Source organism: Saccopteryx bilineata, chromosome 6 (genome assembly GCF_036850765.1).
Source record: "Saccopteryx bilineata isolate mSacBil1 chromosome 6, mSacBil1_pri_phased_curated, whole genome shotgun sequence".
Taxonomy (NCBI): Eukaryota; Metazoa; Chordata; class Mammalia; order Chiroptera; family Emballonuridae; genus Saccopteryx; species Saccopteryx bilineata.
In genome coordinates, this window is record NC_089495.1 from 210,645,763 (window position 1) to 210,673,761 (window position 27,999).

A 27,999-nucleotide genomic window follows, 5' to 3' on the forward strand; every position below is an offset into this window, starting at 1 on the left:
TTTCCGCGGGGGATACACCGCAGCGGACCAAATTGGGAGCGGAAGTGACGTCAGGTGACGATTACGCGCCTCAGCCCGCGAAGTCCGAATCGGCCGACGGCGGAGGATACACTCTTGGTGCCTCGTCCGAACTGGGGTGAATTCCTGTGACCTCCGAAGTCGTGGAAGGCTCCCCGCAGAGACAAGTGGGTAGAGAGTGACGGAGATCCTGCAGTTGGTACTTTTACCCAAGCGGCGGCTTCCGAAACTACAACTCCCGGCAGGCCTCGCGCCGCACTCGGGCCCACGCTTAGACTATTTGGCCGCGCTGCATTCTGGGATCGGTAGTGTTTCCGCGCTCGTGGGCTCTGGGCTCCCCTCTCTACGGAACCGGTGTTTTGGCTGTGGCTCCCTAGTGGCCCGGTCGTGCAGAAGAAGGCTGGCCGTTCAGTGTTTAGGCGAATGGCTTGTTAGTCCCGATGTTCAGGAGAGACTGAGGCCTAGAGAAGTTGAGTGACTTGCTGAGGGGCCACACGGATTGGCCTCCCAGATGAGAGCAGGCACATGCTATACACCTGGTTGCCCACCGGGGAGAGATGGGGTGTAGCTCCCGGTCAGGGGAGCAGAGGGTTGGGAGACGCAGGGGCAGGAGGTTCATACCACTCCAGGCTGCGGTAGGACGCCGCCGCTGGAATCTGGCCTCTCAAGCTCTGGTGGAAGGAAGTGAATTATTATTACACGGGGAGCGTGTGGGATTGTGCCCCACTTGGGCTCCTCTAGTCTCTGTGGAGAGGATGGAGTGTGTGGGACCGAAGAACAAGGCGGGGACGGATGCTGGGTTCTTCACCTCCCAGCTCCTTGTGATAGGATGTCACAGGCTTGCTTTGGGACCTTGTCCACGGGAGGGGCTGTCTGAGATGACTGGCCCCCCCAGAGAGGCTGGCTACAGTCTTGTCCCCATCTCTGTGCCACAGGGCTTCCCTGGAGAACCGGGTCATGTCCCAGTGCCACGGGCTGGGGTCCCTTACCTGGAGTGGCTGAGACCCTGAGATGTTCAGAGGGGATTTCGTCTCAGGGACCCACACTACCTGCATTTCAGCCAAGCTCTGTGCCCTCCTGAGAGCAGGTCGCTATGCCCAAGATAACCCTCAACGGTGTGACCGTGGACTTCCCTTTCCACCCGTACAAATGCCAGGAGGAGTACATGACCAAGGTTCTCGAGTGTCTCCAGCAGGTAAAGCTTGTGCCTGGGGGATGGGTCAACACACTCCACCTTCCTATTCAGTGTAGGACCGCTTCCTCCGGATGAGAGGCACCCTTCTGGACGTGGGATTCAGTCATAAGTAGGGCCAGCATTCTAGGTGGGGTGAGAGAGAGATAAACAACAGACAGAAGAAAAGATCATCCAGGTGGCGAGGAGTGCTGTGAAGGAAAGACCTAATAATGGGCTTGGGAGCACTCAGAGGGGCTGTAGGCATTTGAGCTGAGGCCAAATGACAAGGAGCAGCCAGCCATTTGAGGATCTGGAGGACATGTTTCCACATAGAGGGACAGCCAGTGTCCAGCCCTCATTTTGGAAGGTCTTGAAACCTTGGGGTTGTACAGGAAGGTAGCAGGGGTCCAGGTTGCTTTCTGCTGGGTTTCTTAGCACACTCTCTTGTTCCCTGCTCCTGTGCCCAGCCCCCGAGGGCTGACTGCCCCTGGGCTCCAGGCTGCTGCTGTGGACAGACTCTGAGGCGAGCAGCCTGGCACAGCTTTGCCCTCCTGACTCCTGGTGCCTGCTCAGGTTCCCACCTGAGAGCTATGCAGGCCGTCAGTGTGAAAACCTGGACCCGGAATCGCAGAACAAGCCCCTATTTTGAGACTTGGCACCTCATTAGTCCACTTTACTATTTCTATTAGGCTGGAAAATACTCTGCTAATTGTTTGAGAAGAAAGGCTGAATTAGCCCACAGTTTTGGTTTGAGAGTGGGAGTCATTCTACGGAACTATCCACCGTCCCTCGGGCCTGTAGCACCTGGTGGGTGGGCGTGGGGCTTGTCAAACCTGGGCCGTGTGGCCTGCCCGCCTCACCCCTGCTTTCCCTTTCAGAAAGTGAACGGCGTCCTGGAGAGCCCCACAGGCACGGGGAAGACCCTCTGTCTGCTCTGCAGCACGCTGGCCTGGCAAGAGCACCTGCGCGATGCCATCTCCGCCCGCAAGATTGCTGCGAGAGCCCAAGGGGAGCTCTTCCGTGATCTTCCCTTGTCCTCCTGGGGGAACGCTGCTTCAGAGGGAGATGCCACAGGTCAGCCCCTGTCCTGGCCCCCCCCAGGGACGCAGGGGGAGAGGAAGGGGTGAAGGGATGGAGCCAGTGGGCAAGGCCCTCGAGCAGGGTGAGTAGGCGGTTTTGTAGCTGCCACGTCACTTCTTGCCACCCTGACTGCAAACCTAGGGTCAGAGCCTTACAGCGGAATAGGGACACTGCAGATACCTACGTAACTCGTTGCTGGTACAAGTGTTGGGTATCTGACGCTCAGCTGTCCAAAGGGCTGCTTTAGCCGAGTGCCCCTGGGTCAGCAGCCCACGAGAATGCTGGCTCGGGAGCCATGCCCGGTTTTGCTTCCTTGTGCCTTGGCAGCTTGCTACGCAGACATCCCAAAGATCATTTATGCCTCCAGGACCCACTCACAGCTCACGCAGGTCATCGGCGAGCTTCGGAACACGTCCTACCGGTGAGTCAGGCAGTGTCCCCTCCGCCTCAGGGTCACAGGGGGCTGGCCTCAGCACAGGGGTCAACAGCATTGTGCCCGGACCACAGCCTCAGGACACACTGTGCTCTGTGCATGGCCAGGCTGTCTCCAGCGCCCACGGCTTGTGAGAGAGCAGCTTCCAGATGATGTGCTGACCTTGGTTCACACCTTGAGCTCCTTGTAGGCGCTGTGGTGTCGGCTGTGTTGTGGGTCAGCACAGTTGCACCCCAGGTTGAGCAGGCAGAGCTGCAGGAGTCTTAGGGTCCCCCAGCCTCCCTGTGAGACAATAGGTCACTATAGATGCTCTTGAGTCTCTTCCCCTCTGCCTGGTCCCCGCCCGGGCTTCTTGCTCACCCTGGGGCAGGCCTTGGAGAAAGCCCCTCCCAAGCCTGGGAATACTCTGGCCGTGGCCACTCCCTCACGAGCCAAGTGTCCCCGGTGCTCCCCGAGTGTCCCCACATGGCCTGTGCTGTTGGCTGCACGGTGGCGACTGCCCCCTGGTTCTTGGGCCCTCTGTTCCAGGCCGCGGGTGTGTGTGTTGGGCTCCCGGGAGCAGCTGTGCATCCACCCCGAGGTGAAGAAGCAGGAGACTAACCACATGCAGGTGGGCCCGGCCCCCCCCCCACTCATCCTCTGAGGTTCTGCTGGGTGGTACTGTGGGCTTCCAGGGCCCCCGGCTGTGCCCTGGGGTGAGTGGGGGACAGCGGGTGAGGAGCTGGCTGGAGGCTAGGGCAGGGCAGCATGGTCAGTGGTGGGCCCACTGGCCGGCCCAAGGCTCTGTTTTCTTGCCATCACACTAAGCGGGACTACGTGTCCTTTCTCTGTCCAGATCCACCTGTGCCGCAAGAAGGTGGCGAGTCGCTCCTGCTATTTCTACAACAACGTGGAAGGTGAGAGGGGCCTGTGGAGCCGCTCCTGCCATTCGTGAGCGTGCAGCGGCTGGGAGCTGAGTGCGCGTGGCCTTGGGGCCGGGCTCGGGGCCTCATGGCCTGATGGCTCCTGCCCCTTGGGACTCAGCTGGGACGGCAGGTGCTCAGCACTGTCTCCTAACTGGGGGCCTGTGCTGGGTCACGTGCAGAGACGCTCCCACGTGGGCCTGAGTCTGCCATCTTGGGAAGGCTCTCGGGGTAGCTGCCCCTTTGCCCCGTTTGTGGAAGCCATTCTATCCTAGGTGTCCCCTGGGGTACTGGGGCTCAGAGGGTCGGAGGGTGTATGCTCACTCCTGCCTGTATCCACAGAGAAGAGCCTGGAGCAGGACCTGGCCACCCCCATTCTGGACATTGAGGACCTGGTCAAGAGTGGGAACAAGCACAAGTAAGTCCCTCCCTCAAGGCCACGTCGACGTGTCCTCCAGGCTGGTACCGCCTGCAACATGTGGACCCACACTTTCTTTCCTTCTGTTTTCTTTATGACTTTTTTTTTTTTTTGTATTTTTCTGAAGTTGGAAACGGGGAGGCAGACAGACTCCCGCATGTGCCCGACCGGGATCCACCCGGCACGCCCACCAGGGGCGACGCTCTGCCCACCAGGGGGCGATGCTCTGCCCATCCTGGGTGTCGCCATGTTGCGACCAGAGCCACTCTAGCGCCTGGGGCAGAGGCCACAGAGCCATGCCCAGCGCCTGGGCCATTTTTGTTCCAATGGAGCCTCGGCTGCGGGAGGGGAAGAGAGAGACAGAGAGGAAGGAGAGGGGGAGGGGTGGAGAAGCAAATGGGCGCTTCTCCTGTGTGCCCTGGCTGGGAATCGAACCCGGGACTCCTGCACGCCAGGCCGACGCTCTACCACTGAGCCAACCGGCCAGGGCTGTTTTCTTTCTTTAACCATGAAACTAACAGTTGTTGGTATGACATGGGAGCAGTTCTGAGGACTGCAGAATAAGAGGTGGAACTTGCCCTCCCTGTGCTTGGCCCATCTGCTGGTGACCGCTGTGGGTGTAGGCCCGCCCGCCAGGCCTCCGTGGTCTGGCTCTGAGGGACCAGCAGGTACGGTGCTGGCCCTCCTGCGTCAGGGCTCAGCTGGCCCTCATGCTGGCCTCACTGACATTTGCCGGCGGCTCTTGGAGCATCCGGCCCGAGTTGTGATGAGACAGGACTGTTTGTTTTTCATCACCCCACTGATCCGCACAGAACAGGGTCGGGGTTTCTCGTTTTTGTTGGTTTTTAAATAAGTGATGTGACCCTGGCCCGTTGGCTCAGTGATAGAGCGATGGCCCGGTGTGTGGAAATCCTGGGTTCGATTCCCAGTCAGGGCACACAGGAGAAGCGCCCATTTGCTTATCCACCCCTCCCAATTCTCTCTCTCCCTTCCTCTCTCGTCCTGCAGCCATGGCTCAAATGGTTCGAGCAAAGTTGCCCCCAGGCCCTGAGGATGGCTCCATGGCCTCGCTTTAGGTGCTAAAATAGCTCAGTTCCCAAGCAACAGAACAGTGGCCTGAGATGGGCAGAGCATCGCCCCCTAGTGGGCTTGCCAGGTAGATCCTAGTCGGGCGCATGCGGGAGTCTGTCTGCCGCCTTCCGAGGGTTGAGCATGCGTCCCCCAACCCATGCAGTGTTCAGGACACAGCGTCCAGCCCAGCCTCGGCCGTGGCCCAGGATTGCTGTTGTGCGTCCTGGAAACCGGCCCCTTCCTGGGCCTCCTGCGTGGCTCACGTCTTCTCTGTGCCCCTGTGCTCCCAGGCTGTGCCCGTACTACCTTTCCCGGAACCTGAAGCAACAGGCCGACATCATCTTCATGCCGTACAACTACCTGCTGGACGCCAAGGTGAGGCCTCCGCCGCTTCCTGGCCCCGGGTGTCCCTGGGCTCATGAGGGGCCTTCGGGGGGGAGAAGCACCAACGCCTTGTTCCGGTCAGTTGTGCGTTCAGTGGTTGCTTTCTGTACGTGCCCTGACCAGGGAGGGAACCTGCAGGTTTGGGGAGGTGCCTGGCCAGGCTGGGCCCTCCTGCTTCCATGCCGGGGCGTGATGCTCCCCGTGTGTGCCCTGACCAGGGAGGGAACCTGCAGGTTTGGGGAGGTGCCTGGCCAGGCTGGGCCCTCCTGCTTCCATGCCGGGGCGTGATGCTCCCTGTCATGAAAGCACCATGGATGTTCTCTGTCTGGGGTCCTCGGCCTCGACTGGATCCCGGGGATCATGTTGACAGAGCACCCAGCTCTCTGGGTGCTGGGAGGTGTCTCCCTAAGTGCATCCGGCTGCAGGTGCTTCTCTGGTCCTCCTCCATCTGGGGGCATCGTGTGCCGTGGTGAGGGGTCACATCCTGCTCTCTCAAATGTGTGTCACCAGGATGGACACCTGAGGCCCAGCTCAGTGGTGGGTGGGCAGTGCCCAGCTTTTCCCCGTGTCTCTGGCAGTGTGGGACTCAGGGCCCAGGGGGTGGTGCCTGCCTGGCCTGCAGGAGCCCCTTGAGGGGCGGTGGCTGCCCCACTGGCTCCAGCCCTGCACCCTTCCCGCTCGCTGTAGAGCCGCCGGGCACACAGCATCGACCTGAAGGGGACAGTGGTGATCTTCGATGAGGCTCACAATGTGGTGAGTGCCCGGCGTCCGTCCCGACCCCCCTCCCTCCAGCCTGCTTCTCTGCGAAAGGCAGTGCAGACCCTTCTGTCCCGGCCCCTGTGGCCTCGCTTTGTGAAGAAGCCAGCTGGCTTAGGCACTGCCCCACCCCGGGTTCTGTGATTCCAGGCATGGCTGACCTCCACCAGTCCCGGGAGGGAGGTCAGCGGGGCAGCCCTGTCTGTTCTGCAAGGGTGTGGCTTCCTGAGTTGGTGATGGCAGCCCCCAGCCCCACTTGGTTCCAGGCACCTGCTGCCACGAGGGATGATGGGCCCAGGGGGCCAGCTCTGACTCAGACAGTAGCCAGAAATTGAGACACTTTTTTTCGAAGTTAGAAGCAGAGAGGCAGTCAGACAGACTCCCGCATGCGCCCGACCGGGATCCACCCAGCACACCCACCAGGGGTGAAGCTCTGCCCACCAGGGGGCGATGCTCTGCCCATCTTGGGGCATCGCTCTGTTGCAACCAGAGCCATTCTAGCACCTGAGGCAGAGGTCACAGAGCCATCCTCAGCACCCGGGCCATCTGCTCCAATGGAGCCTCGGCTGCGGGAGGGGAAGAGAGAGACAGAGAGGAAGGAGAGGGGGACGGGTGGAGAAGCAGATGGGCGCTTCTCCTGTGTGCCCTGGCCGGGAATCGAACCTGGGACTCCTGCACGCCAGGCTGACGCTCTACCGCTGAGCCAACTGACCAGGACCCAGAAATCAAGACTTTTAACGAGAAAAGTTCCAGTTATGAAATGTTGGTTGTTGAAGTAAAATAGTTCTCAAACACTGGTGTGGGCCAGGCTTGTGACCTGGCCTCAGAGCCTGTGGGGTAGGGCGGGGCCCTCTGCTCCCTTCAGCTCTGCACCCCTGGCCCCGCCTCCCAGAGCCCCCCAGTCCTGGCCTCTGCTCCCCTCATGCCATGTGCTGGGGCTCTCAGGAGAAGATGTGTGAGGAGTCGGCGTCCTTTGACTTGACCCCCCACGATGTGGCCTCTGGACTGGACGTCATCGACCAGGTTTTGGAGGAGCAGACGAAGGCAGCGCAGCAGGGCGAGCTCTGGCTGGAGTTCAACACAGACTCCAGCTCAGGTGAGCTCACAGGCAGGGCACCGAGGACGGGCAAGGCGGTCTTGGGTCCTAGGGGCCACCTGCCCTGGGCCTTGACGTCGGCATGTGGGGACATAAGCTTCTTCAAGAGACCTCTCAGGGCCTCGCTGAGGGCTGGTTCCGCCTGGCCATTCCGGCACTTTCAGAAGACCTTCCTGCCCTCTCCCGACCTGTGTGCTTTCCCTGTGCTGCGTGGAAATGGAAGCAGGTGTGTCAGCGTGGGGACGGTGTAGTCCCCGTGGGCACGGCTGGCCTGTGGGCCCGTGACGGGTTGCTCCGTGGGCCACGTGCAGCGCGGGTGCAGGGGTCTGAGGACGCAGGTTGAGTGGCGCTTGCTTTTCTGGAGAACGTAGGCAGGAGGCTCTGGGGCATGTGCGTGCTTTCAACCTTGTTGTTTTTAAAATGTGTTTTGTTTCTGAAGTTGTGGGTCCTTTTAGGGCTTTTCCTCGCCAAAGCCCAGGCACCGTGTCGTCTCTGTGGGGGGTTTTCTGGGTCGGGTTTGTGCAGGGCACCGTGTTCCTTCCCAGGCAGGTCCCAGAGCGGTTGGTTCTGGACGTGCTCCTGTGTCTGGACTTTGGGTTCTTCCGGGACACGCTGTCTCCACCCGAGCCCAAAACTTCCCTCCCCAGTTCTTCCTTTTACTTCTTTTTCTTTTATTCATTTTTTTTTTCAGAGAAAGAAACATACAGGGACAGACAGACAGGAAAGGAGAGAGATGAGAAACATCAACTCGTCATTGCAGCTCCTTAGTTGTTTATTGATTGTTTCTCATATGGGCCTTGATGGGGGGGTGGGCCTCCAGCCAAACCAGTGACCCCTTGCTCAAGCCAGTGACCTTTGGGCTCAAGCCAGCAACTATGGGGCCATGTCCATGATCCCATGCTCAAGCCGGCGACCTTGGGTTTCAAACCTGGGCCTTCAGCATTTCAAGTCAGCGCTCTATGCACTGCACTACCACCTGGTCAGGCTTTCTTTCTTTAAAAAAAATTTTTATTGATTTTTTTTTTTTTAGAGAGAGAGAGGAAGGGACAGGGACGGAGAGAAAGAGACGAGGATTTGTTGTTCCACTGGTTCACACCGTCATTGGTTGAGTGTCTTATGCGCCGTGACCAAGGGTTGAACCCGCAAGTCTGGCACATCAGGGCGGCACTCCAAACAGCTGAGCCGCCCAGCCGGGCCAGGCTTCCTTCTCTCTGACCGGGTGTAACTGCATGTGAGTCCCAGGAGCGCGGCAGGACGCGTGGACGTCTGTGCACACGTGCGGTTTCTCGGGCGCCGGCTGTGTCCCGCGTTGAGCCTGCGCTCCTGCCAGAGCAGCTCTTCGCTTTCCGAGGTCCGTCACTCTATTCTGAGTGTTTGCAAACCTGACTTCATGTTGTTTCGTGTCTTATATCTTGTTCTGAAATGTCCACTTTTGGTTTTATAAAATTTTTTTTGTTTGTTTTGTTCTGTTTTTTAATATTTTTCTGAAGTCAGAAGCAGGGAGACAGAGGGACAGACTCCCGCATGTGCCCGACTGGGATCCACCCGGCACGCCCACCAGGGGGCGATGCTCTGCCCATCCGGGGCATCGCTGTCGCGACCAGAGCCACTCTAGAGGCAGAGGCAGAGGCCACAGAGCCATCCCAGTGCCCGGGCAAGCTTTGCTCCAATGGAGCCTTGGCTGCGGGAGGGGAAGAGAGAGACAGAGAGGAAGGAGAGGGTGAGGGGTGGAGAAGCAGATGGGTGCTTCTCCTGTGTGCCCTGGCTGGGAATCGAACCCGGGACTTCTGCATGCCAGGCCGACGCTCTACAGAGCCAACTGGCCAGGGCCTGTTTTTATATATATATATATATATATTTTTTTTTTTTTTTTTTTTTTTTTTTTTTTCTACGACAGAGTGAGTCAGAGAGAGGGATAGACAGGGACAGACAGGAACGGAGGGAGACGAGAAGCACCAATCATCAGTTTTTCATTGCGCGTTGCAACACCCTAGCCGTTCATCGACCGCTCCCCCACACGCGTCCTGACCACGGGGCCCCCAAGCAGACCAAGCAACCCCCTGCTGGAGCCAGCGACCTTGGGCTCAAGCTGGTGGGCCTTTGCTCAAACCAGATGAGCCTGTGCTCAAGCCGGCGACCTCGGGGTCTCGAACCTGGGTCCTCTGCATCCCAGTCCAACGCCCCATCCACCGCGCCACCGCCTGGTCAGGCTGTTTTTATATTTTTAAAAGCATTTTTTTGCTTTGATTTGGGAGGAAGGGAGAGAGAGAAAGAGAGAGGTATGAACTCATCCCACTTAATTTAATTGTGCACTCATTGATTGCGGCTCCTCTGTGTCCTGACCGGGGATCGAACCTGCAACCTTGGTGTGCCGAGATGAGGCTCTATGCTCTGAGCCACCCAGCCAGGGCCGGTTTGATAATAACTTTTATTTTGATCTCATGTCCAGCCTTCACCCAGACACCCCCTTGCTCAGGCTTGCCCCCACTCAATGAGCCTCCCCTCCAGGTGGGCTGGTGCAGGGTGGGTGGGGCCCCTTCCTCTGCTGCCTCAGGTGTGGTTCCTGAGGCCTCAGTGCCGTGACCCCCTTGGGAAACCAGCATGGACCCTGCAGTCTTGTCCAGCCGAAAGACCGCATTGGAATGTCTCGACTATCCTTGTAGCTCGAAGCACAACGGGATAAAACGCATGCGGTCCGGAGCTGAGCTGCTGCCTCAGGCCTCCACCGGGACATCTGTTATTAATTAGGCTGAGTGCCCTGTGGTTTGGGTCTGTCTGCCGTGTAACCTCGTCATCTGACGCGGGGGTGCGTGTTGGGCAGGGTTCTTACGTGTCCTCAGCACACCGGGTCGCCGTGACGGTGACAGGAGCTCGATCCCTGGCTACACAGTGGCTGCTGGGTTTCCGCTGTGAAGTTGCTGCGTTTCCATCTGTAGTTCTTAAGAGACGTGTGGCCTCCGTGGACGGCTCTCCCTGAATGAACGATTGCTGTCCTGTGTGCCAAGCCCCGAGTCTGCTCACCACCGCACGCCTCCCGTTTCTCGGATGGACTTGTCCCGGGTGGACGGTCTGCTCGCTTACACGCACATGTGGCCCTCGCCGCTCACAGGCCCCGTGCCGCACGCGTGCATACACCGCGCCTCCGCCCCTGGCCCCGTCAGCCCCCGCCCTCCCTGCTTCCCCTCTGCCTGCCCGTATCTGTAACTCCTTTCTTTGATGGTGAGAAAACCGGCTTCCACCTTCCTGCCTGTTTGATCCTCCCCCTAAATGAACCTGGTTCAAAGCACAGTGCTCGGAAATTCCTCAGGTTATTTCCTCCCACTTCACGCTGTGGCAACATTGTTCCATTTACATCATTTGTTTCCATTTATGCTTCATTTTTTAAATTATTATTACTTTTTTTTTTTTTGGAGTACCAAACATTCCCGTGGTCCCAGCAGTTAGCACACTCCAGAGGAGTGTCTTTCAGCCTGTGGTTATTTACAGGTGTGTGTACTTTCTCTCTCTCCCTGTTCTTTTCTGCACTTTATACACGCTTGCTGGCACTCGGCCGTGTTTGCTCCCTCGCTGGGCGGACGTCCTGCTGGACTCCCTGCTGCGGACCATCCCTGTCTGTCCAACTGTTTTCGTGGCATTTCTGCTGTTTCCCGTATTTTGCAATTACAAACAGTGCCGCAATGAGTAAACTGAGTGTGTATGTACTGTCGTCTTGTTTGAGGTATTTCTTCAGCGTGAGTTCTCGGAAGCCGGGCTGGCCGAGCGGGCGAGCCGTCTGTTTTTAATGTGCTGGCGCCGGTCTGCACTCCCGCCAGCAGGGGCCCAAGCGTCTGTCGCAGCTGCCTCGCAGCCCAGCGTGACGGTGCCGGCCACTTGAACGGGTGGGAGACGGATCCTCTGTGTAACTCATTTGCAGTGAATTTTCTCTTAGCATCTCTGTGTCATTTTCTCAGAGGAGTGAAAGGGAGCATCTTTTTAGTTGCTTGAGGGCCTTTTATTTTGGGGGGGGATAATCGTCCCAAGGGGTATAAGGGTGATTTCCCTGGTTTTCACCGAATGTCCCCGTTCTGTCTGAGGAGAGCATGTGGCACTGTTGTCACCTCTCGTGGCCTGCTCTCACCGGAGACTGTTTCTCAGACTTGCCTTGTTTTTGACAACCTTGGTCGCTGTGTGGAGGAGGGCTGGTTAGGTGCGCTGGAGAGTGTCTCTCAGTTGGGACGTGTTGGACGCTTCTCTGAAAAGTTTACGGGGAAGAAGAGCACAGATACAAAGCGCCCTTCTCCTCACTTCCTGTCCGTGCTCTCAGCCGGGACTCGCGACCGTCGGTTTTGGCCTCAGTTGCTGGCTGAGGGGTCAGTTTCCTCACGAGTCCCCCTTTCCGTCCGTGGCTCTGGGGGAGGCGGGCAGGCGTGCAGCCCACGGAGCAGGGGTCTTCGCCAAGGTGTCCGTCTGCAGGGCAGCTAGAGGTGGTGGCTTCACTGAAAAGCCCCTGGCGTGGGAGAAACCTTTGCGAATCCCACATCTGGTAACAGATCTGTGCCTGCAGTGCGCTAGGAGCTCTTAGCACTCGGTGGAAAAACAGCCCCGTTAGTGACAGGCAGAAGACGTCACCAGACGCTTCTTCAAAGAGGCTGTACCGAGGCCAGTGTGGACACATTGCTCGTCACTGAGGAGGGGCAGCTTCACCCGCGGTGGGTGCTGTGATGACCATGGCGGGCCAGTGACACATGGCGAGCAGGCGGGACGTCGGGCCTTTCGTGTGTCCCTGGAGGGGACATGAGGTGGTGCGGCCACTGGACCCCATCCGCAGGCCACGGCCGGGGTTCTCCAGCTCTGGTTCTGGCTTGCTGCCACTCAGGCCTGGCGGCGCCCGCCCGTTGCTGGGCTCGGGGGCGGGCCAGGGGCACACCGTGGTTGGTCTTGCTCTGATGGTACGGTCGTCCCTTCATTCCCACCGTACAGGGTGGGATGTGCGGACCCCACTGTCTGAGTGATTAGTAAGATGCTCTTTGCATCACTTGCTGTGTGGTGATACCATTCTTGTGCGTAAGGTGGGACAAATGATTGATTTCTTTCTTCCCCCTTATTTTCCCAATTTTCAAATTCGGAAGTTAGAGTTGTTCCCAACGTATTGTTGGGCCCGTCGCCAGGAAGGGCCCACGGTCACTGCGGGACCGTGTGTGTCATCACTGATGACAGCTGCAGGGCTTTGTGAGTCTCATCATTTTTTTTTTTTTTTAATTTTTCCGAAGCTGGAAACGGGGAGGCAGTCAGACAGACTCCCGCATGTGCCCGACCGGGATCCACCCGGCATGCCCACCAGGGAGCGATGCCCTGCCCCTCTGGGGCGTCGCTCTGTTGCGTCCAGAGCCATTCCAGCGCCTGAGGCAGAGGCCACAGAGCCATTCCCAGCGCCTGGGCCATCTTTGCTCCAATGGAGCCTTGGCTGCAGGAGGGGAAGAGAGAGACAGAGAGGAAGGAGAGGGGGAGGGGTGGAGAAGCAAATGGGCGCCTCTCCTGTGTGCCCTGGCTGGGAATCGAACCCGGGACTCCTGCACGCCAGGCCGATGCTCTACTGCTGAGCCAACTGGCCAGGGCCCAGAGTCTCATCATTTTTGAACCCAAGTGGCCCCCGCAGTTGTTGATGGGGTCACAACGCCCCACCCAAACCCCTACACTTCCTGTGCCAGTGTGGAATGGGCCTCGCCCCCCGGAAGCCCTGGGTGCTCTCAGTGGGGGATGGCGTCTCCAGGCCCACATGGGGGCATGAGGACACTGGTTGTTGCAGGCTGGTTGTTGGGCCAGGCGAGGCGCCCTGAGCTCGGACCACTGCTTCCGTTCTGGTTGGGCTGCCTGGGCAGAGCCCCGTGTCCATGGGCGCCCTGAGCTCGGACCACTGCTTCCGTTCTGGCTGGGCTGCGTGGGCAGAGCCCCGTGTCCATGGGCGCCCTGAGCTCGAAACACTGCTTTCGTTCTGGCTGGGCTGTGTGGGCAGAGGCCCTGTGTCCATGGGCGCCTTCCGCACGGCTGTGATGACGCAGACTTGTGCACGGGCTGCTTTCTCCCCAGGGCTGAACATGGAGCTGGAGGACATCGCAAAGCTGAAGAGTAAGTGCCCCCCACAGCCCTGCCCCTGACCACCCCGCTGCCACCTCGCCCGCCCTCCTGCTGCCGCTGGGGCCGCCCCTGACCACCCCGTGCCCCGCAGTGATCCTGCTCCGCCTCGAGGGGGCCATCGACGCCGTCGAGCTGCCGGGCGACGACAGTGGAGTCACCAAGCCGGGGAGGTGAGGGGCCGGGAGCTGGCCCAGGACCCCAGCCCCGCCCGGAGCTGGAGACCGTCGCGGGCGGGGCTCTGTCCCAGCCGCACTCTCAGTCCTGGGGCCAGGAAGGGCCACCGACTCAGCCGACTCCCCCTGGTCTCCTGCCCTGGGTCCCCCTCCTCTGCTGCTCAGACGCCTGCCCGAGCCATGTTCTGTTGGGATGAAAAGTAGGGTCACCCCAGCCACCTCCTTAGGCCTCACAGGCCTCTCGTCTTCTCGGCAGGCGGGACAGTGGCTCGTACCCAGGCAGGTGCCGGGCCGTGGCCTGGGCTGGTCTAGCTCTCCTCAGTACACAGCTGACGGCTGTGCCGGGGCCCAGGCCTAGGTGGTCAAGGGTCGGGTTTTTCCAGAATGTTCTGGAGCAGCCTGTGCTCAGACCCTCATGGATATAGCCAGCTCTCCGGCCTGCCCTGCCCCACACCTGGTGTACCCCTCCCGTCTCTCCAAACCTGCCCAGAGCCACGCCTCAGAGAGGCCCTACCCTGGGGCCCGAGCCTTCTGTCCTCCCTGCTGGGGCCCCTGGGGACGTAGAGGCCTGTCACCCCAGGTGCCTCCCCTGAACGGCTCAGAGCTCGTTTCTGGAGAGCCCTGGCCGTCAGGTGCCAGAGTACAGCCTGGGTCCTCTCTGCCGCAGTTACATCTTCGAGCTCTTTGCTGAGGCCCAGATCACGTTCCAAACCAAGAGCTGCATCTTGGATTCCCTGGATCGGATCATCCAGCACCTGGCAGGACGTGAGTCCCCCACCACCCCACCCCCCGTGCCCTGCGCCTGCCTGGGACTCCCGTGGGACAGCACTCAGGGTCATGCCCGGCAGCCTGCCCCGAGCGGGAGTGTGGCTGGGGCGTGCAGGATCCAGTGCCCTTCGACTGTGGTGCTTTGGTCCCGCGTAGCCTGTTCCCAGTCACCCTCTTACAGAAGAGCAGGGGCCTCGGTGGGTCACGGAGCTGGGGGCCCCGCCAGCCTCAGTTCCCTCCTGGGCTCGGGTGCTGGGGCAGCCGGCCTTCCTAGCTCTCATCCTCGGGGGCCACAGAGGCCTCTCTGCGGTGGTGGCTCTGGGCGGGTTTGGAGACAGGAGGGAGGGCGCCTGTCCCCTGGCACCCCCATGCTGGTGCGGGGGGGAGAGGGTGGCGGGGCTGAGCACGTGTCCAGGCGGCTTGTGCTCTCGAGGCCCGAGGCCCGGTGGGTGGTCAGTGCCACTGCTCCCATAGGCGCGGGGCCGTTCACTAACACGGCGGGACTGCAGAAGCTCATGGACATCATCCAGGTAGGATCGCCTTGCAATGGGGACGCGGTGGGTGCTTCCTGCTCCTGCTGCGCTGGTCACTCAGGCAGGGCCACAGCGTCCACACCACGTGTGTGGGCACAGCAGCCCTCGGGCGCCTTCCCTGGCCCTGGACGCTCACTGCCGGCCTCGGGGCAGGATGCTCCTCAAGTTCCTCCTCAGACAGCTTCTCAGGACGGTCGAGGCACAGGGCCACCAGGGGAGGGGGCTGTCTGGGCTGCAGGGCTGGCCACCCCAGGGAGGCGTTCCGTTGTGTGTGGTGAGTGTCCAGGCAGCACCTAGGTGCCCGGGTGGGACCCGTGAGACTGGAGAATTCCGAGTCTGTGGACGTGGCCCCTAAGTCTCCAGCCAGGCCAGCCTCCCCCTGCGCTCTGGGAGCTGCTCTGTGGTGGAGCAGCCACCAGGGGTCGACGAGCCCTTCCCTGCAGACCCAGTGGGGACGTCAGGCCTCAGGGCCACAGGCACAGCCCCTCCTGCCCCCAACATGCTGTCCCGTCTGGCTGAAACACTTTTTCAGCCTGAGGGATGAGCCAGGCCCACTGTCCCTGTCGGGTGCCCGCCCAGCCAGCTGCGGAGGGCCAGCCGGGGGGCTTCAAGTGCTCTGCCTCCTGGGCCTTTCTGAAGAGGCCCCTCGGCGGTGTTGGTCCTTGGCATCCAAAGCACAGGAGCCTTGCCGTCCTGGTGGACCAGCCCAACAGGTGCTGGTGGTCCCTGGTGCTGCGGGGCCAGGTGCCACTGCCCGGCCCAACCGCAGGCCAGGGTGTCAGGCAGGGGGGCGCTCCTGAGGCCTGTGGGCCATACTGTGTGCAGGCTGGACTGATGCCATCCTGAGGTGCAGGGGGTCATGTGAGGGGTGGGGGGGAGAAGAGGGGCAGACAGCAGTAGCAGGCGCTACGGGCAGGTCTGCTGGACCTGGAAGCTGGCGTGATGATTGTCTCCACGTGGGGGGCTCCCTAAGGGAAGGGGACAGGCAGCTGTGACCTCCTGCCCTTGGCCTGGAGTCCCCAGCCAGGGATGCTGTTGGCTGGAAGGCAGGGCAGGCAGGCTCGTCCTGTGTGTAGGGTCCTGCAGGGGGAGCTTCACCTCTGCTGTCTTAGGACCTTGCCCTCATCTGCCTTCCAGATTGTGTTCAGTGCAGACCCTGCCGAGGACGGCCCCACCTCCACAGAGAGGCCCGGGTCCTTCCAGTCCTACAAGGTGGGGGCCGCCTCCCAGAGGGGGGCTGTGGGCAGGGCTCTCAGTCCTACAAGGTGGGGGCCGCCTCCCAGAGGGGGGCTGTGGGCAGGGCTCTCAGTCCTACACGGTGGGGGCTGTGGGCAGGGCTCTCAGTCCTACAGAGGGGGGCTGTGGGCAGGGCTCTCAGTCCTATGAGGTGGGGGGCCGCCTCCCAGAGGGGGGCTGTGGGCAGGGCTCTTTCAGTCCTACGAGGTGGGGGCCGCCTCCCAGAGTGGGGCTGTGGGCAGGGCTCTCAGTCCTACAGGGTGGGGGCCGCCTCCCAGAGGGGGGCTGTGGGCAGGGCTCTCAGTCCTACAGAGGGGGGCTGTGGGCAGGACCCTTTCAGTCCTACGAGGTGGGGGGCCGCCTCCCAGAGGGGGGCTGTGGGCAGGGCTCTCAGTCCTACAAGGTGGGGGCTGCCTCCCAGAGGGGGGCTGTGGGCAAGGCTCTCAGTCCTACAAGGTGAGGGCTGCCTTCTGGAGGGGGTGCTGAAGGTCGGGGTGGTGTCTCAGGACCTGCCCATTCCACCTCCAGGTGCACGTCCACCCTGACACTGGTCACCGGAGGACAGCTCAGCGCTCAGATGCCTGGAGCACCACAGCAGCTAGAAGGCAAGGTCTGGCATCTTGGGGGGCCAGACACCTCCCTGCTCAACCGCAGGGAGGTGCCGCATCTAAGCCAAACTTGGGAGTCCAGCCATCATTAGGTGACTCCCTCCTTGCTCTCTCAAAGAGCTGTCAGATCTAGAAAGGCCTCGGAGAAGGCCCAGCGGCACTGCCCGGTCACCGGGCGGGTGTCCACCAAGCTAGGGCACAGCCGGTTCTCCCGTGCCACCAGGGACATTCCTGAGAAGGGTTGTCACAGACCCCCTGACCGTGCACAGGGCTTTCACGCCGTCCAGCCAGGTGGACAGACATGGGGTAGGCCCAGGTGGAGGCCACTCTGTAGAGTCTGCTGGCCAGTATTGCTCAGGTCTCCCTGCTGCTGGCCCTGTTTACATCAGCTTCCCCTGCTGCCCTGTGTCCAGGACCTGGGGCCACTGGGGCTGCTCAGGGCAGGGTCTGTGCTCGTCCAGGAAGTGTCCTGGCCATGGGCCCTTGGGACTTGGCCTTTGGGTGGGGTTTGTAGCCCAACAGGTCCAGGGGGATGGTCCTGTGGTCAGGGTCACTCCTCAGTGCTGCTGGTAGCCCCCAGGGCCCGCCTGTGCTCTGGCCCTGGTCTCTGCATGCCCAGACACCCCTCCCACACTCCCTCTCTGACATTCTGTCTGTGAGCCACCCCGTCACCGAGCTGCTCGCCTGTGGTCCCGTGAGAGAAGGGTTGGGAGTGTGGGCGAGGCCACGGTGGGTCCCGTTCACCCTTATACGGCATCCATCTACTCTCCCCGGGGGCTGGGCCTTAGTTCTGGCCGGCCCCACAGGTGCTGAGGGTGCGTGGGGCACAGCCTTCCTTGTGACCCTGTACCTCTAAGGGCATGTGAATTCTGAGAAGTGGCCACTCCCTGGGTTGGGTGTTTATAGGAAATTAGATCATCCTCCAGGCTCACTGAAAAGCTAGGGTGCATTGGGCCTGAGCCTGCAGAGGGGATACCCTGAGGCCGAGGCTGGGGTCCCTGGGGCTCCCATATTCCTCACCCTGCTTCTGCTGTTGCAGGTGCCGATGTAAAAAACATCCAAACCTGTAGAGAGTTTTTATGAGTATATTCAAGCCAGATTGACGACAATTGCTGGGAAGCCAGATCTCGAACAATTGTGGAAATGCTAGAGAGAATGGCCACTGTACGGCCTGCTTTCTACATTAGAGTCAGAGAGGAGACAGGAGGGCCCCGTGCAACCCGTGGGTGGGGGTGACGGGGAGGGAGAGAGCAGCGTGGGTCAGGAGCAGAAGGGAGAGGCCCCGGCCGTCCCTGGGTGGGTGCAGGACGGTGGCGTCCACAGCACACGCCGAGGGCATGTGGACGAGATAACATGTGGGGCTGACTCAGGCTTGTCCTGAGGGGCTGACCGGGAGATTTCACCTCCGATATCTCGAAGGTATGTCATCCTACGTGTAGAAAGACAGCAGGTCCGCAGGCAGGCTCAGTTAAGGTAAACATTGACCTTTGTTGAGGAAGCCGCAGGCCTAGGGTGCTGACCACCCAGCACATCCCGCTTTTAGTTAGGAATGTGTGTGTTCAGACCTCCCTGTGTGGTTCTGTTCGGTTCTGGGGCTGTAGGGCCTCCACACGGGCATCTCCTGATTAGGAATGTGTGTGTTCAGACCGCCCTGTGTGGTTCTGTTCGGTTCTGGGGCTATAGGGCCTCCACACGGGCATCTCCTGATTAGGAATGTGTGTGTTCAGACCGCCCTGTGTGGTTCTGTTCGGTTCTGAGGCTGTAGGGCCTCCACACGGGCATCTCCTGATCAGGAATGTGTGTGTTCAGACCGCCCTGTGTGGTTCTGTTCGGTTCTGAGGCTGTAGGGCCTCCACACGGGCATCTCCTGATCAGGAATGTGTGTGTTCAGACCGTCTGTGTGGTTCTGTTCGGTTCTGGGGCTATAGGGCCTCCACGCGGGCATCTCCTGATCAGGAATGTGTGTGTTCAGACCGCCCTGTGTGGTTCTGTTCGGTTCTGGGGCTGTAGGGCCTCCACACGGGCATCTCCTGATCAGGAATGTGTGTGTTCAGACCGCCCTGTGTGGTTCTGTTCGGTTCTGGGGCTGTAGGGCCTCCACACGGGCATCTCCTGATCAGGAATGTGTGTGTTCAGACCGCCCTGTGTGGTTCTGTTCGGTTCTGGGGCTGTAGGGCCTCCACGCGGGCATCTCCTGATCAGGAATGTGTGTGTTCAGACCGTCTGTGTGGTTCTGTTCGGTTCTGGGGCTGTAGGGCCTCCACACGGGCATCTCCTGATCAGGAATGTGTGTGTTCAGACCGCCCTGTGTGGTTCTGTTCGGTTCTGGGGCTGTAGGGCCTCCACACGGGCATCTCCTGAGTTGATACCGTGTAGTACGTGGCCCTTTGTCATCCACACAGGACTGGGCTGGCCCGGGACAGTGTGGCTGCTCTGCCCTGTCCCCCAGGTCACTGGGCAGATCCCATCCTAAAAGTGGGAAAGGCTTCTGTCCCCAGAAAGGGCCGTTCTTCCTGGAAATGCTCGTGCTGACCTATGGCCTGGTGTTGACTTTGGCCTCCCAGCGGAAGTCATCACAGGAACCCTTTCATTTCCTGAGCTCTGGGCTGGGGAGCAAGTGGGAGGAGGTGTGTCTGCCGGGGGTGGGGGGTGGAGTGTTCCCGTCTCCTTCCCGGGGGGCCAGGCCCTGAGGAGCTGCCACCCCCACTTGCTGGGACTTGTGGATGATGATGTCATTGCTGCTTCCTGCCTTCCAGAACCTGGGCTGGCCTCCAACCTCTTCGCCGTTCCAGCACCGAGGTCACCTGGAGGCCTGGGCTGTGGGGGGCTGGGCTGTGCTTCCTCCCTGGGGTGCCAGTGGCCTTTGCCTGCTCTGGAGCCTCAGGTCATCGGTCGTCTCTGGATGTCTGGGGTTGGGGTTGGCTGGCTTCTCTGGTCTGCTTCCTGCCCCCCAGACCGCCAGGGAGGGCCCATTCCCACCTTCAGCTCCGCTCAGGGTCAGGCAGGCCCCCTCGGTCAGACCCGCACAGGGCTGTGGGGTCCAGCAGCTGCCCGTGGCAGAGACTCCTGGGTGGCGGTCAGGGGCTTCCCTGTTGGGTGACTGTGACCCAGCCTCACCCTTGCCCCCAGGGAAGGTGCTCAGTTACTGGTGCTTCAGCCCGGGCTACAGCATGAGGGAGCTGGTCCGCCAGGGCGTCCGCACGCTCATCCTCACCAGTGGCACGCTGGCTCCTGTGTCCTCCTTCACCCTGGAGATGCAGATGTAAGCCTGCCCCATGCCTGGGGGGGTTCCCAGGGCCACAACCCCCTGGGCAGAGGGCCGCCTGTGTGTTGGGTGGAGAACTTCATGGGGGACGCCCCTGCCTGCAGCCCCTTCCCCGTCTGCTTGGAGAACCCGCATGTCATCGACAAGCACCAGATCTGGGTGGGGATCGTCCCCAAAGGCCCTGATGGAGCCCAGCTGAGCTCGGCCTTTGACAAACGGTAGGGGGCTGGCTGGAGAGGAGGCGGGTGGGGGTCAGCGCTGGGGCCTGAGTGACCGCAGCCTCCTGCTTTGTCAGGTTCTCTGAAGAGTGTTTGTCCTCCCTTGGGAAGGCGCTAGGTGAGTTCCAGGGACTCCCGGGCCCGGTCCCATCCCGGCCCCACGCCACCTGTGGTGTCTGGGAACCTCTCCCCAGCCCTGCACCTTCCCTGCCTTCTCTGCGTGGGGGCTTCTCTGCAAGCCCCTCCTGCTGACCATGCCGGTGCATTTCCAGGCAACATCGCCCGCGTGGTCCCCCACGGGCTCCTGGTCTTCTTCCCATCCTACCCCGTCCTGGAGAAAAGCCTGGAGTTCTGGCGGGTGTGTTGCCCTCTGCGTGTCCTGGGGTAGGGGGTGGGGTGGGAGGGGACCCCAGACAGCCAGGGTGGCAGGGGGCAGCAGGCAGCCCACCAGGTCAGGGTGGCAGGGGGCAGCAGGCGGCCCACCAGGTCAGGGTGGCAGGGGGCAGCAGGCGGCCCACCAGGTCAGGGTGGCAGGGGGCAGCAGGCGGCCCACCAGGTCAGGGTGGCAGGGGGCAGCAGGCGGCCCACCAGGTCAGGGTGGCAGGGGGCAGCAGGCGGCCCACCAGGTCCCGTGAGCCTGAGGAGTCTCCGTCTGCATCTCCTCCCACAGGCCCATGACTTTGCCAGGAAGCTGGAGGCCCTGAAGCCTCTGTTTGTGGAGCCCAGGAGCAAGGGCGGCTTCTCAGAGGTCCGAGCTCTGGGGCTCCCCTGCCCCATGGCTGCCCCGAGCTGGCGGCCACCCTACCAGGGCTCTGGCCAGCTCCAGGCTGCACGTGGCCAGGGTCCTGCCGGGCCTGGCACGTTGCCTTTCAGAAATCCTGGGTGTGGGATGGTGGCGGCAGACGCTGGGGAAGCAAGGCTCCCCCACCCCCACCCGTGCAGCCCCTGTATTTCCTGGGAACCACTGAGCAGGCCCTGGGTGCTGCATACAAGTCGGCCTGGGAGTCCGGGCCATGAAGAAGCTTCTAGAATGTCATCCCAGCCTCCTGGCTGGGACAGTCCTTCATCTCGGGATGAGCCGTGGGGTCTTGTTGATGGAGGTGGAAGGGGCCGGTGTCCTGGCTCCAGACGACCCACCTCTCCTTCCAGGTGATGGGTGCTTACTACGCAAGCGTCACCTCCCCAGGGTCCCGTGGCGCCGCCTTCCTGGCTGTCTGCCGGGGGAAGGTGAGGCGTGAGGATCGGGTCCCCGCTCACTGCCTGTTCTCCCTGCCCACAGAGCATGCAACATGGACGGGGGGTTGTGTCGTGGGTGGGACAGGCCTGGCCCTTCCCCTGGGCCCCACGTCCTGCAAACACGAGGCAGGAGGGCAGCCCTCCCAAGCCGGGCTGAGCCAGCCATGGTGGGCAGGGGTGATGAGTGGTCGTGGGGCTCCAGGAGGTGGACCCCCGCCAGGGCCTGGCCAGGGTTGGAGGTCTTCCCCCTGGCTGCCCATACCTGGGAGCATGTGGCCGTGAGGGTGTTGGGGACCCTGGGGAAGGTCGAGGCTGGTGTGGGGCTGCTGAGTGGAGACTGCACTGTCCCCAGGCCAGCGAGGGACTGGACTTTGCGGATGTGAATGGCCGAGGGGTGGTCATCACAGGCCTCCCGTACCCCCCGCGCAAGGACCCCCGGGTCATCCTCAAGATGCAGTTTCTAGATGAGATGAAGGGCCAGTGCAGGGCCTCCGGGCAGGTGAGGTGCCGCAGGGCGGGTGGGCACGGGGGTGGACCCGGAGCCCTCGTGACCAGCCCCCCTCCCCAGTTCCTCTCTGGGCAGGACTGGTACCGGCAGCAGGCATCCAGGGCTGTGAACCAGGCCATCGGGCGGGTCATCCGGCATCGCCACGACTACGGGGTCATCTTCCTCTGTGACCATAGGTGTGCTCCCCTCACCTGCATGAGGCCCCTGCCTGGGCTGGAGGGCCGGGGGGCGGGCGGGACTCGGGGCTGACGGCCCCTCTCGCCAGGTTCGCTGGTGCGGATGCCAGAGTGCAGCTGCCGTCCTGGGTGCGTCCCCACGTGAGGGTGTACGAGCACTTCGGCCACGTCATTCGAGATGTCGCCCAGTTTTTCCGGGTTGCCCAGAAAACAGTGAGTCCTGACGCTCGGCTGGCTGTGCCCTCTCATTCCCACCCCCCGCCCCACCCAGGGAGGAGCTGGGTGGACACCACTGCCCGTGATTGTCCAGATGCCCGTGCCGGCTCCCCTGGCTGCTGCCCCACGCCCGGACGAGGGAGAAGCCGCCAGCACGGTGGCCGGGTCGCTCCAGCCCCTCTCCAGCAAGAAGGCCAGGAGTCTGGATGTGCACGTCCCCAGCCTGAGGCGGAGGCCCACAGGTGTGTGTGGCCGGTGAGGTGACCAGCTGGGCCTGGCTGCGGCCGGGGAGCCTGGCTCCCTCCTGCCCTCTCCCAGGGGGAGCCCCAAGCTCATGCTCTCCCGTAGGACTGCCAGCCTCCGAGGACGAGGGGGACACTGAGGGCAGCTTGTGTGTAGAGTACCACCGGGAGCCGGCTCACACGCAGCACAGGCCCGTGGGGCTGCTGGCCGCCCTGGAGCACAGTGAGCAGCTGGCCAGAGAGCCGGGGGACCAGGCCGTGGCCAGGGAGGAGGAGGTGCGTGGACACAGGCCCCCAGGCCTGGCCTGTCTCTTCCCAGGAACCTCCATACTCACCCCATAATCCCCTTGGTGGGCAGGCAGTTGGGGGTCTTAGCATATGCCCAACCCCCTGGCCAGTGCCCCCACCACACCTCTGTGGGTTCTTTACACTCAGGGTCCAGATCTGCTGCACCCTTGCTGGGAGCCTGCTTGGCCAGGACCCGGCGCCTGCCCGGTAGCTTTTGGCCAGAATCCCCTAACTCCCAGTCTGACCTGCAGACCCCTGTGTCCTGCGGCGCTGTCCCCTCTGTCCCCTTCCCTTCAGCCAGTCAGCCCCTGCAGGACCGTGCCCGCCCAGCCACAGGGAGGGGGCCCTGAGGGCGCAGGTCAGGACCAGGGCTGTGTCTCCCGCAGACCCGGGGCCGCTCCAGCACCGCCCTCCCGGGCAGGAAGAGGTCTGCGGAGGGGCACAGAGGAGGAAGGAGGAAGATCAGACTGGTCAGCTACCAGGTGGGAGTGTGGTGGGAGCCACAGGCATGGCTGCTCCTGGCGGTCTGGCCCCACGGTCACCCAGTGGACTGTGAGGTGTGAGCAGCCAGGCCGGTCATGCTGGCTCCGTGTTCCCTGGGGCGTGGGGAGGCATCGGCCTCAGGCGGGCGCGAAAGCTGAGGGGTGCGGCCTGGCTGTTGTGCCATGGTGGCCCCAAGGCCACGACCCCCACCTCTGTTTAGCCTGGAATGTCTCCCTCGAGTTGCAGACGTTGCTGTGTCTTCCAGACAGTTCCTGCCCCTGGGCCTCCTGCTGTCTCAGTAGTTGTTGACGTGTGGGGGCCCAGCCTACATAGGTCCCAAGTCTCTTTCTCATTTTAATCTTTTACGGTGGAAGCATGACACCCCCCTAAAGTATGTGAGAACAGCACCACCTGGCACAGCCCACGGCGTCTCCTGTCTGGTGGCAGTGCCCCCACGCTGAGTCCTGCAGACCTGTGGTCAGAGTTGGGCCTTCAGACCCGGGGGCTGGGCTCCTTCCACAGAAGCCTTGCCCCCCCCCCCCTGCCCCCAAGCAGGCAGCGGTCAGGCCCCGGCCCCAGAGGCTGGATGGGGGTGGGTCTGCAGCTGGGCCAGCTCCCCTGGGCAGTGCTGGGTTCTGGCCCAAGGTCAGTGCTGATGTGCCCACACACGGCGGGAGCATCTGTGTTCCCCGCTCCACAGGAGAGCCGTGAAGAGCAGCCTGCGGACAGCTGAGCCTCTGGAAAGCCCCGTGTGTCTGTCCATCTGCCCGGTTTCTGGGAAGAGCCAGGCAGTGCCAGGGGGCTGACACTGTCGGGAAGTAGGCTGGGTGCCAGGGGCCTGTGCCCCTCAGGGCCGAGCTGGATGGGACCAGAAAGCCTGGATCCCTCCTGTCTGGTTTCCACGCCTCCCCGTCCAGGGCCCAGTTCAGGGCCTGGGAGTGCACAGCAGAAATGGGGTGTGGCACACTTTCAGTCCCTGGTTTTTGAGGAGTGACCCTAGCTGTGAGCTGCTGTCTTCTAGGCCAGGAGTGCCCTCTTAGCTGAGTGACCCCTGCAGCTGCATCCAGCCATGGGCGGAGCTCGGTGGGGGCAGAGAGGGTGGTGGGAGGCAGCCCAGGAAATCAACTCTACCTGTGCTGCTCCCTAGGGATGTGGCCTCCCTGCAGGCCCCTCCTGGCTGCCTTCCCTGGGATGCCTGCCCGCCTGCCTGCCACACCTCGCGGTGACGGAGGGTCTGTGCCTCTAACGGAACCCCTGGCCCTGTGTCCAGCAGGAGGGGCCGGCAGCAGGTGCGCAGGCGGACAGGGCCAAGCTGTTCATGGTGTCCGTGAAGCAGGCGCTAAGCCAGGCCAGCTTTGACTCCTTCACCAGGGCCCTGCAGGAGTACAAGGCCTCGGACGACTTCCAGGCCCTGGTGAACCGTCTCAGTCCCCTCTTCGCCCAAGATCCCAAGACGCACAGCCTGCTGCAAGGTCCCTTGGGGTGGGGCCCCAGCCGTGGGTGGGGCCCCAGAGGACACCGGGTGGGCCACCAGGGTGTGTCTGTTCCCCAGCAGAGGTGCAGGTGGGTGGCCCGCAGTTGCACTGCCCGCAGCCTGGCGTGGCGGCTGCAGCGTGTGCCCTGCCCACAGCCTGGCGTGGTGGCTGCAGCGTGTGCACTGCGTGCTCAGGCAGCCCCTCCCAACAGGCTTCTACCAGTTTGTGCGGCCCCACCACAAGCAGCGATTTGAGGAGCTGTGCCTGCAGCTCACAGGCCGAGGCTGCGGCCACCTGCCTGAGCACAGCCTTCTACACAGGCAGGGGGCCCAGCCAGCCCTGGACCCCAGCGGTGAGCAGGGCTTTACCCAGGCAGAACCTTCCAACTCAGACCCTGATGGAGGCAGCACCCAGGGTCCTTGGGTGGCTCCTAGCTTGGCCCAGCCTCGCTGTTCCTATGAGGGTGGCGGCTGATGGGCCACTGTGAGGTGGCACCACATGGGGGAGGTGTGGCCCCCAGAGCACATACAGCTCAGCCATACACACCGGGGAGCTCTGCTGTCCCTGTTCATGCACAGCCGTCATGGGGGGGAGGCTTTGGAAGACCCCCACCACTCCGAGGAGACTTTACAGCAGTCACCCCTCCCTCTCCTGGGTGCCTCGCACCCACCCTGCAAGCACTTAACTGTCCGCAGAGGGTGGTGCACCTGGCCTTCTCCCTGGGGCGCACTCAGGACCCTTGGGGTGACTGCTGTCTCCATGCGCCTTCAGGAAGGAGGGAGCCTGACCCCAAGATAACCCTGTCCCAGGGTGCAGCCAGGCACATGAACCCTGGAGAGCTCCTGAACCAGGGCCAGCCTCCCCTGGTCTCTAGGGCTGGGCCACCACCCAAAGGTACCTGCACCCTGAACAGGCTTCTGAGCAGAGCCAGGAGCAGAGCTGAAGACCCCGGGAGGGGAGGGGTGTCCTGGGCGGAGGGGCTGCTCTGGTGCTGGACCCCGGGAGGGGAGAGGTGTCCTGGGCAGAGGGGCTGCTCTGGTGCTGGGCCCCCCGGGAGGGGAGAGGTGTCCTGGGCGGAGGGGCTGCTCTGGTGCTGGGCCTGGGAGGGAGGCAGTGTCCTGGGCGGAGGGGCTGCTCTGGTGCTGGGCCCCCCGGGAGGGAGGGGTGTCCTGGGCGGAGGGGCTGCTCTGGTGCTGGGCCCCCCGGGAGGGGAGAGGTGTCCTGGGCGGAGGGGCTGCTCTGGTGCTGGGCCTGGGAGGGAGGAGTGTCCTGGGTGGAGGGGCTGCTCTGGTGCTGGGCCCCGGGAGGGAGGAGTGTCCTGGGGGGAGGGGCTGCTCTGGTGCTGGGCCCCGGGAGGGGAGGGGTGTCCTGGGTGGAGGGGCTGCTCTGGTGCTGGGCCCCGGGAGGGGAGGGGTGTCCTGGGTGGAGGGGCTGCTCTGGTGCTGGGCCCGGGAGGGAGGAGTGTCCTGGGTGGAGGGGCTGCTCTGGTGCTGGGCCCCCCGGGAGGGAGGAGTGTCCTGGGCGGAGGGGCTGCTCTGGTGCTGGGCCCCCCGGGAGGGAGGAGTGTCCTGGGTGGAGGGGCTGCTCTGGTGCTGGGCCCCCCGGGAGGGAGGAGTGTCCTGGGTGGAGGGGCTGCTCTGGTGCTGGGCCCCCCGGGAGGGAGGAGTGTCCTGGGTGGAGGGGCTGCTCTGGTGCTGGGCCCCGGGAGGGGAGGGGTGTCCTGGGTGGAGGGGCTGCTCTGGTGCTGGGCCCCGGGAGGGGAGGGGTGTCCTGGGTGGAGGGGCTGCTCTGGTGCTGGGCCCTGGAGGGGAGGAGTGTCCTGGGCGGAGGGGCTGCTCTGGTGCTGGGCCCCGGGAGGGAGGGGTGTCCTGGGTGGAGGGGCTGCTCTGGTGCTGGGCCCGGGAGGGAGGAGTGTCCTGGGCGGAGGGGCTGCTCTGGTGCTGGGCCCCGGGAGGGAGGCAGTGTGGAGTTGCCCCTCAGCCCCCAGCGTGGTCTGTGTTCCCTGCCCAGTAGGAGGTGCCCCCGGAGCGGAGCAGCGGGTCCCACCGGCCGCACGTGCCTTCCTGGCGGACGTGCGCAGGGCCCTGGGGTCTGTGGGCTGCAGCCAGCTCCTGGCAGCACTGACCACCTACAAGCGGGATGATGACTTTGAGAAGGTGGTGGCTGTCGTGGCAGCACTGACCACCTCGAGGCCTGAGGACTTGCCCCTGCTGCAGAGCAAGTTGCCCAGAAGGGGACTTGGGAGGCTGGGGGGAGGGGCTGGGCCTGAGAGGCTCTCTTACCAGGCCCGTCACGTGAGCACCGCTTCCCACAGGGTTTGGCATGTTTGTGCGCCCACACCACAAGCAGCGCTTCCGGCAGACGTGTGCAGACCTGACTGGCTGGCCCACCCCCGGCACAGGCACGGAGCCACCAGGGCCCGGAGAGGGGAGCTCTGAGGTGCCTCCTGACCCTGCCTCCAGGGCTCCCCAGCCAGGTAGGGTGACCTGCCTAGTGTCACCTGCTGCTGTCCCCACCCTGTCACCCCAGACTCCACTCAGCCCTGGCAGGTGTGGGCAGCAGAGCTGTGCCAGGCACCCCCTTACTCCTCTGTGTCCAGGCCCCTCCACGGAGAGACCAGGGAGGACCCAGAGCAAGATCTCCTCCTTCCTCAGAGAGCAGCCCGCCCAGGGTGCAGAGGACCCCAGCCAGCCCCTCAGTGCCCCCCAAGGACAGTCCGAGTGCGGTAGGTCTCCTTGGAGGGGCTGCAGGGACTGCTGGGCAGCAGGCCCAGTGTGCCCAGCTGCAGGGCAGCGGAAGCTGTCCACTCTCACTGTCCCTCCTGCATCTTCGGTCGATGCCAGGACTTCTGGCAACAGCACCTCCAGGTCTTGGGGATCGGGCTGCTGGGCACCCCCCCCCAGGGAGCAGGGTGGTCAGTGGCCTGGCAGGCATGTCCAATGCCCTCTGTGTCTTCACAGGCCCCTAGAACGATGTGCTGGACATGCAACGCCCCAGCTGGAAGCAGCACGGTGTGCAGGTCTGGAGACACCCGGGCACTGCAGGGCCCAGACCTGAGGCCATTACTCCCTTGTCTGCCGGCTGGGGATGGACACGGCCAAGCACCAGCAACCCTTGGCCAAGAGCCC

The 27,999-nt window shown here is 62.7% G+C and overlaps 1 protein-coding gene across 5 annotated transcripts; it reads left to right on the forward strand.

Annotated features, from left to right (window-relative positions):
* The first annotated feature begins 50 nt into the window (after positions 1-50).
* Positions 51-27,971, forward strand: RTEL1 (regulator of telomere elongation helicase 1). Of its 5 annotated transcripts, none has more exons than XM_066236288.1 (35): positions 51-185; positions 954-1,213; positions 2,071-2,266; positions 2,600-2,693; positions 3,234-3,315; positions 3,541-3,601; positions 3,950-4,025; positions 5,387-5,471; positions 6,168-6,233; positions 7,182-7,332; positions 13,399-13,437; positions 13,538-13,616; positions 14,287-14,384; positions 14,862-14,917; positions 16,058-16,132; positions 16,685-16,766; positions 19,894-20,026; positions 20,134-20,247; positions 20,325-20,365; positions 20,520-20,605; positions 20,918-20,995; positions 21,397-21,474; positions 21,836-21,982; positions 22,052-22,167; positions 22,257-22,380; positions 22,478-22,625; positions 22,732-22,901; positions 23,300-23,395; positions 24,667-24,868; positions 25,083-25,223; positions 25,643-25,765; positions 26,882-27,088; positions 27,186-27,347; positions 27,471-27,596; positions 27,832-27,971. In XM_066236288.1, exons 2-35 carry the CDS (start codon positions 1,112-1,114, stop codon positions 27,837-27,839), a joined length of 3,642 nt encoding a protein of 1,213 aa, XP_066092385.1. In that variant the 5' UTR covers positions 51-185; positions 954-1,111; the 3' UTR covers positions 27,840-27,971. The 5 variants fall into 5 exon arrangements, with proteins under 5 accessions (XP_066092385.1, XP_066092389.1, XP_066092388.1 ...); XM_066236292.1 differs by having other exon boundaries at positions 26,885-27,088; XM_066236291.1 differs by having other exon boundaries at positions 24,670-24,868.
* The last annotated feature ends 28 nt before the right edge of the window (positions 27,972-27,999 follow it).